Source organism: Halyomorpha halys, unplaced genomic scaffold (assembly GCF_000696795.3).
Source record: "Halyomorpha halys isolate HHAL.00 unplaced genomic scaffold, Hhal_1.1 Scaffold1802.1, whole genome shotgun sequence".
NCBI classification, from domain to species: Eukaryota; Metazoa; Arthropoda; class Insecta; order Hemiptera; family Pentatomidae; genus Halyomorpha; species Halyomorpha halys.
In genome coordinates this window covers 2,192-11,570 of record NW_027111943.1, presented here as the reverse complement: position 1 = coordinate 11,570, position 9,379 = coordinate 2,192, and the positions used below count along the sequence as shown (strand labels likewise).

Below are 9,379 nucleotides of genomic sequence, written 5' to 3'. Positions count from 1 at the left end.
TATATATATATATATATATAGTTATATATATATAAGCAGTCGTCTGTAGGTTGAAAAGAAGTATTCTCAATCAAATTCAAGCGGATGAGGAGACACCCTGGAGCGTGAGCCGAGATTGAAGAAGGCGTTTGGAGGAGGACGGTGGAACCCAGAAGAGGACATATTTATGATGTTTAGGAATACGAAGAAACCTAGATACTCTAATGGGTAGTATGCTTCGGAACTCCTGGCAAGATACAACAGAATCACCGATAAATTTAGTGAGATGATGGAGACAGTCCAGGTACAGGATAGGATGCAATTCCTAAATTTGCAATTGCAAAGATGCATGTACTAAAGATTCAGTTGGCGAAAGAGCTGGGGAAGAAGGAAGAAATGCTAAGAAAACGCTCCTTCGAATAGTGTGCTTAGGAATAAATAGATACAAGTACCAGGGAACAGGAGGTCCAAATGGAAGTGGAAGAGCCGGGATGGACTCGGATCGAACACAATCGGCCTAGGAATACTATTAACTCACAAAGGAGAGAATACTGAGCTAGCGGGAGAGGCAGGGCAAGTTCTGGGAAACAAACAGAAGCAGGGAAAACACAAAGGCAACAGTCACCGGGTCAAGAGGACTGCAAGTGTCACGGATGCAGAAAGATAGGACATCTAGTGGTGCAGTGCCCATGCACCAAATGTTTCGAATGCGAAAATGAGAGGCACATAGCCTAACACTGCCCATACATGTTCCGAAGAAGGGATGTGGACCGGGGCGAACCAATGGAGATCAACGCCCAACAAATACGGAGCAGCAACTGGAGGTTGAGTAGATCATCTGAAGGAGATGTCCACAGAGAGGTGACAGCACACTGCTGAATTATAACGTGAGGGAGAAGAGCGGCGACTGCCAATAATAGAGAAAGCAGGAGTGAGATGCCTGGTGGACACCAGCAGTTCTAACACCATCATGTGCTGAGAAGCCATAGAAAAGCTGTGCTGTAGAGAGGACACACCAGATTCTGGAATGCCAGTGTAAATTAATCACCTTAGGTGGCCCTTGTGAGGTAGAGGGAGAGGTGGAGATAGGGTTGATACAGTGGGGATTTTGTAGGGAAAACTTTCCAGTACATATTGTTGGAAGTATGCCCAGGGAATATAAAGTGATTGTGTGGTGTGACCTGCTAGGGAAAGTGGGAGCTTGTGTAAAGAATATCAAGGGAAAATGGAGAATCAAGTTGGGATGTAAAATGTACAAATGTCATTTTCAGAAGAACACGGGCGCTCAGGTTGAAGCAATCAATCAGGCCGAGGAGTGGAGACTAAGCCTTAGGAGGGAATATGAAGATGGATGGAAGAAGCAGTTTGAGACCCGGAGGGCTGGACTAGGCTGCGTACTGGAGGTGACAACCGGATGGATGCGGACAAGGCGTGTTGGACGTACCGGACGGATGTTGGTGGATAAGGTGTAGACCCATCTTAATGCACTCAACCGAGTGCTGGGCTGCACCATGTTTTTAAATGTAATTGTCCCCAAAAAATTAAATGGCTCCACCATTAATTTTGTATATAATATATGAAATAAAGTTTTAAAAAAAAGATGTTTATTGGCAGCAGTGGCATGCGCGATCCTAACGCACTACCCAACTGTTGCCAAACCCCGTATGGCAGCAATGGCAGGAAGGGGGAACCAAAAAAAAAAGTATGCTTGAAAACTCAAGAAAAGGAATAAGGAACAAGTAATGACACTCCTGGTTGCAACTGAAACACTACTTTCTTTATTCATCTCAGAGCTCCTCTATACATATCATATAATCAGCTGATCTTCTCAGCCAGCTGACATCGAAGTAACAGCTGACTCAGACCGTAACTCCCCCCACCGGTTTACGAACAATCCTTGTAAACTAATACTATACAATATAATAACATTTAAAACAAAAATAATATCATAGTAAAAATTCACAAGCTCCCTTAAATAAATGCTAAATACATAATTTAAACCTAAGAATAAAATTTAAAAAAAAATTTCATACAGTAAATGAACAAGCTAGAATGAAAAAGACAATATTTACAAAAATTAATAACAATCTTAATACTAAAAACCATAAATAGATTAAATAACTAAATTTACTATAATCTAATCTAGTATCAGAACACTTCAGTTTTCTATTGTCATTGCCGGAAGTTTTAATTCTTCAATATGGATAGTTCTCCTCTTTTTGGGTTCTCTGATACTTTCTATTGTTAGAATATTGAGTTCCCTTATAATTATCACCCTGAATAGACCCTCGTATAGCTGTATCTCTTTACCCCTGTTAGACCCCGACTTTCTATATAAGATCATCCTGATTTTGATTGCTCCCATCCTATCTGTGACCTTTGAATTCTCCCGAGCAGCCCTCCTGGATTTTTTTTTCCATTCTTCCCCGGGCCTCTTGCCAACTGAATCTTTAGTACCATGGATAGGAATTGGATCCGGCCCTGTACCTGGATTGTTTCCATCATATCGCTAAGTTTATCTTGAATTCTGTTAAAGCTTGCCAGGAGTTCCGCGGCATAATACCCTCTAGACTGTTTTGGTTTTTTCGTCTCCCTGATCATCATAAATATGTCCTCTTCTGGGGCCCACCATCCTCCTCCCAACGCCATCTTTAATCTTTCCTTGATAACTTTCCAAGAGGTCTCTTCGTCCGGCTGAATCTGATTTAGGATGCTCCTCTTCACTCTGCAGAAGACCGCTGCTTTTAATGCGCATAGATAATTTAAACCAAAGAATAAAATTTAAAAAAAAATTTCATACAGTAAATGAACAAGCTAGAATGAAAAAGACAATATTTGAAAAATAGGAGGAATCCTAAATGGATGTTGAAGAACCAGGATGGACGAGGATTTCATATGATCGACCAAAGATTACTCCACCGCCCTGGAGAAGGAGAGAGCACAAAGATAGCTGTAGGGAGAAAACGCTGAACAGAGACAGAAGATCAGAGCAAGTAAAGCTCAGAATCAGCAGCTAACAGAAGGACCGCAATTATCATGGATGTGGCAAAGATGGGCACCTGGTGGCTTAATGTCCCCGAACTTTGTGCTTAAGTGTGGAGATGTACAAAGAAAGAGGGAAGAACCAGAAGGAGATCTGAAGGGGATGCCGACAAAGGGGCGACTGCACACTGGTGAATTACAATGTGAGTGAGAACAGCAATCTACTGAAGAAAGGCCAAAAAGTGATGATCACTCCAAAGGTAGAAGACATCATCAAGCAGTGTATGGAGAAGCAGCAGCGGGAGCTGGTAGTGGCGTTTCTAGACTTTACATGCCAATTCACTATCACAACAGACGTGAGTGAGTACAGGCTGGGAGTGGTGTTGTCTCAGGAAGGTGAAGGGGAAGATCGCCCTGTGGCGTATGCCAGTAGATGCCTGACAGAGATGGAGAGCAGATACAGAGCACTGGAACGAGAGATCTTGAGAATAGTGTAGTGTGTGTGTGGGCTGTTAACAACTTTAGGCCCAATGTGTTTGACAGAAGGTTTAGAGTACACACTGACCACAGGCCCCTGCAATGGGTGGAAAAGTTGAAAGTGTCTTCAGCCAGGATTACAAGTTGGAAGGAGCTTCTCAGATAGTATAATATGGATATCATATATAAACCAGGAAAATAAAATGTAGTAGCTGAGTGGTCATCTCGAGCAATAACAGTAAATGCAGTGGAGGAGGCTGGGGAACCATCCAGGCAATTCCTGTGGGAGGTGGACACAGAGAGAAGAAGAAGAATAGAATATGGCAGAGGACGACTATAGGGCCGAATCGTCATCTAACAAGAGCTCAGAGGAAGTAGGACCAGAAGATATGGAAGAACTAGAGGACAGAATTAACGAAAAGAGGCGGTAGATTATATGGATGACCAGGACTACTGGATTGGTGAATGTTGAGTGTAGTAAGTATGGGAGGAGCAAAATCATGATGATTTGGATGCAGCCAGGTGTGAGGGATGACCAAATTTGTAAAACGTTAAAAGATGCTTCAGAGCCTGGAGAAACTCATCACCTTTATCTAGGTAATGCTGTCGTCTGGGAAAATATCAAGTGGCTATGGGATGGTGAACAAATAGGGATGGATAGGACGTTCATCCATTGCAAGGTGATAGTGGAAACCATTTGGGAAGACAAACGACAGAGAGAAGTGACCACAGGACAAGAGCCATCATCAGGGCAAGACTAAGACTAATCACTCCAGAATCCCAGAGAGCCAGCACACCTTAAAGAGAAGTTACTTTTGGTGGGGGATAAAGAAGACAAACACGGAGGTAGTAGGAAACTGCGAAGTTTATCAACGCATAAAGTATGACAGACACCTACTAAAAGGGAGGCAAGAGGAAACACCTACTGCAGATGCGCCGCTCAACGATCTGCAAATTGACACATTCACATGGAGAAGATACAAATAGATAACCATAATTGATCTCTTCAGTAAGGCAGCAATGGCGCACCAGGTGTAGTACAGGTCGTCAGAAGCAGTGTTGGCAGCTTTTCAATTTTACGGAGTTTCAGAGCGCATCTCATCAGATTCAGGCAGAGAATTTGACAATGCCATGATTCGAAAGGAAATGAAGGACCTTAACATAATATGGCATCTCAAAAAACTAGGGCACTCCAAGAGTTTAGGAGGTATAGAGCTGCTTCAAGGCATATAGAGTGACCATCTTCGATTATATCAGGTCATCCAGAGACTAGAACCGGACATGACTATGCCTAAGGCGATTGCTGAATATAACCATTCTGTACATACAGGTATAGGGTCTTCACCATTTGAGATTTTGGGCTTCACAGACACCAGTGGGATTAATAGTTAACAACTATTTTTGTTCTCTTTTGACCGCACCCCTGACCATCTTCTTCATTATTTGTTTCTTATATTTATACATAATAATTGTACAAATTTGAATTATTTTTTGAATATTCATTTTTTATGAAATTATATCAATTACAAAAAAGAAGTTTCAATTGTTTATAACTTCTTTTTTTTATTTTGTTTATAGGCTGTGGTATATAGATCACCACAGTTATCAGAGTTCCTATGATCTACCTGAAACTCCTGACAATGTGTGGAATTTTATGTGAATTCAGCTATGCCTTCGGAAAACCAAAACTATATACCATTTCCAAATTTCTCTGTTCAAAGTTTGGGGACCTAACTCAGAAAAAATGGGAAGACATTACAATGATTTATTTCATTGATTCCTAAGAGGGTTAGGACTATGTTACTAAAGAAAGGAAAAAATATATTCTATCATATGTATGTATATATAAATATGTATAACTCAAGTATCGCCGAGAGCAAAATGCAAAATGCAAAAAAAAGGAGTTCTAGAAGTTGAGAGAGCATGAGATAGGAAGGATTGTTAGAAAGAATTTGAAATAAATAAGCCCCCAGGCTGGAACTATAGGGACTATAAATCCTATAGAACTATAAAGGTATATAACTATAAATCCTTTTTCCAGTATATTAGAAATACATTCACAACTAATCCCTCAAGCTTAACTCCAATCTCAATCAAGTTCAGATTAGAAAATTGATCCCACGTCATTCATACCAACCCCTAGCATTCAATGAAGATATTGTACAAGTCACTCACCATTCTATTAACAAGCCAGATTTTCAACGCAAATTGTGAGATGTGGGAACTTGTGTAGTCATCATAAGATACACTTCCCAAATCAGTGATAGAACGGATAGAGATTAATAAATACTACAATTAGTAGAGTATATTTCTGAAAAAGCTTTGTTCAGTTTATTTTGGTGGTTGTGTTGTTATTGATGGGGTGGTCTGTGTGTGCCCATGCATGCGTACATGTATGAGTATAAAGATAAAACAAAAACATAAAGATGTACAGGATGTCCTCATCAACAAATGCCTATAGTAAACTTCTCGAAAAATCAAAATCATAAGTCATTTTGAATGTTATCTAGCAACAAATTACTACCAGAAATTAATAAGATTCAAAAACATAAATGGGTTCTGGATACACCCCATGGCTTAAAGCAAGGTAGGCAAGACTGCACCTTCATTAATTTAAACGAACTAAATGTCCCATAATTGGAACTTATTTAACCTTTTTATTATTCATTGGCTGTTGTGCTATCAATGAATTTAAAATATATTTGAATTACTAATTCATTTAATAAATTATAATTGCTAAAATTATTTTTTGTAAATATTATCTTTTTTTCAACCATCTTTACAATGATTGATCAACAAAACAAAATTAATTTCAAAAATGATCGCCAGAATTGTAAAAACATAACTTAATTTTTATCTTGGTACATTTCAATAGAATCAATTAATGTTAAAAGTTCCTAAAAAGAGCCTAATTGGCTTGTTATTAGGAAACCTCTAGCTTAGGATTACTGCTAAGGTATTGCCAAATAGACTAAATCTGCACTGGCTATAAGAGTTTCTTCATTTTGAGAAAGGTGATTCCATATGAGAGGACGTTTTAAATCATCTAAATGCTCATTAGTTGTTGAGGAATGTTCCATCTTCTTCAATCAGCAAGTCCAAAAATAACTTTTACTGTGCTATGACGTAAAAGGTCTTAAATATTTTAATGATACTCTGATCTAGAGGCTACAGTTAAGGAGTTATAGTAGTACATAATAACACTACATTAACATGACGAGGGACAGTCGTAGACCTCAACTATTAATAAAAAGGAAATTTTTTTTTGTCAAGACCAACTTGAAACAAACATTACATTCGAAAATACATAAGAGCTATAATAGAAAGGAAAGTACAAACAAGCTGAAATTTGTAGGAACAATTTCCTTTCACTCAATCTCCTGTTTCCCTCTTAATAGACTAAATTATAAGACGATTAAATTTCTCAGAAGACAAAAATATATAAACTAATTATCAAGGGGACTAGATTGCATTGTTTTTATATGAATTAAAGAGATTTTCATGGAACTAGCAAATCCATACAAATTTTCAGGATACGAGAATTACTGAGGAACGAAATATCAGAACTAAACTGTACTTAAAAAAAAAAAAGGATTTTGATAAACTACAATTAATTTTAAATTAGAAAGAAAAATTATGATATTTTTTAACTATTTCTATTAGTAATGTAATCATTTCTAAATACAGAAATGATTGGTGGAGGTAGGTAACTGAGAGAAATTTTATGGATAATTATAAATAATATCATTTTTACAGATAAATAATATGAAGTCTCTTTGCAGTGAAATAGTGATTTTAGTGTGATAGTATCATATTTAAATTCCAATGCTAAAAATGCATAAAGAAAGACTGAAAAAATTAGCTTCTAAATAAAACAATAAAACAGAATATAAAATTATGAATCAACATTTTATGAAATGAGAGTTTGCAGAAAGATCGACAGAACTCTCATGTGAAAAATGAACCTAATTCTTTTCTTACCAATGATCTCATTGTAAAAATAAAAAAACAACAAAGACTCCTAGTGTCAACTGATGTTTCATTCAGTGCTCCTGACTTACCACCTTTCAACAATTTTATCTATTCCAGTAATAATTAAGTTCCTAATCTTGTCAATATCATATTTATTAAGTTCAGATTTGGAGAACAGGTTTAGATACGGTTTTAAGGGAGTTATTCCTGTCAATATCAATTCATAAAAATGGATTTTTATGGTACCAAGGAAGCATTTGTTGAATGTTCTTGTAGATTTTGAATCTCCCCAAGTTTTTGAATTGGGGTTGGATATATAATGAGATAAAATTATGAAACACATAGCAAACAGATTTAAGCTACCTAGATCTTCACCTATTGGAGATTAAAAGTACAGTAAGCTCATATGATAGGATGTAGAGAAAATTAAGTAAGGGAGCCAATTTAAGAGTATTGATGCACAAGTGTTCCATGTACTTATTGGAAGATTTTGCTGGTAATGATTTTTTACAAATGATATATTTCTTTATGAAGATTGTATTAACATCAAATTAAGCTATAACCAGTCATCTTCATTAAATATTGATAGTGCACTATTTTACAACATTAATAACCTAGGTGGTTTTAATAGATAACAAAGAATTGAAGTAGGTATATTTATAAAAACATATGACACTATATTGTGTCTCATTTTTCAATTATCACTTGTAGCTGTCGAGAAATTTTCCATTGGGTTGTTTTAAATGTTACACATTCTCTGTATACATACAAATTAAATATGAATTGAGGTCAATTAAAAAAAAATCTATGCTAGTACTTGATATTATGAAGGCTGTTAATAAATAAGTGCTAATTTTGAGTTACTTCTAGACTACAAATTGAAGTTAATATCCAAAATTTTATAAAATTATGATATATTATGAGCATACAGAAGTATAGCAACTTACTAAATTTTAATTTTAATTTGAAATTGAACTTAGAATCAAGTTTATCCAAAGAAAAATTATCTGAGTCCATTTAGCCACAATTAAATAAATTCTTCATTGTACAGCACTCTTGAGGAATGAACAAAAAAGGGAAGTATTTAAAAAAATTATGATTTTTAAAATAAACATAACAAAACAAAAAGGAGAGATGTCTTGGCACTATTTAAAAATTATCATAAAGATACCTGACGAAGGTAGAATGCTGCTGTTCCATTAAAAGTGATCTAATAATTTTTACACATATTAATAATTCACTTAGTTGACAAATCACTTACAACACTTATAGGAAAACGTGGAAGAGACACAGCAGAAGGAGATGAAGGAGTGGGAGGCTTGAGTTCACTGTTTGCTATAGCTTGTTGTAGCTGCTCAAACTTAGGACCTCTTAAATATCTTTCCAAACTCAATCGTACAGTAATACCAGTCGATCTTAAAACTTCAACAGCATCATGATTGGTGTAACCTTGCAGAGATTGTCCATCAACCTATAATTAGAATATAAAGAAAATACTTTATTTATAATCATAAAATTCTTTCTTGAGACTGGCAATTTTTTACTAAATAATTCAAAACATTATCCAAATTATAGTCTCAAAACTTTTATTGTTTTTACACGTCCAACGTTTCGGCCAATTCGGCCATCTTCAGGGACAATCTGCTTAATTCACTATGAAACATATTATTTAATATTTTTCCAAACACTTCATACAGGCTATTCTGCCCAGGTCAAAACATTTTTATCCAATAAGTCAAATATCCATTAAATTTCACAGTCAAAAATATTTTTCATTTTACTTGTTGGATAAAAATGTTTTGACCTGGGCAGAATAGCCTGTATGAAGTGTTTGGAAAAATATTAAATAATATGTTTCATAGTGAATTAAGCAGATTGTCCCTGAAGATGGCCGAATTGGCCGAAACGTTGGACGTGTAAAAACAATAAAAGTTTTGAGACTATAATTTGGATAATGTTTTGAATTATT

At 36.2% G+C, this 9,379-nt stretch overlaps 1 protein-coding gene across 3 annotated transcripts in view; it reads right to left on the bottom strand.

Annotated features, from left to right (window-relative positions):
- The window catches only part of LOC106690674 (multiple PDZ domain protein), a gene marked incomplete at both ends in the record, with an annotated part of 132,413 nt that extends 123,532 nt beyond the window's left edge, over positions 1-8,881 (bottom strand). For all 3 annotated transcript variants that reach the window (XM_067049875.1, XM_067049876.1, XM_067049874.1), the window contains 1 exon segment: positions 8,672-8,881. In XM_067049875.1, the coding sequence (XP_066905976.1) occupies positions 8,672-8,881 (210 nt within the window).
- Positions 8,882-9,379: the final 498 nt, after the last annotated feature.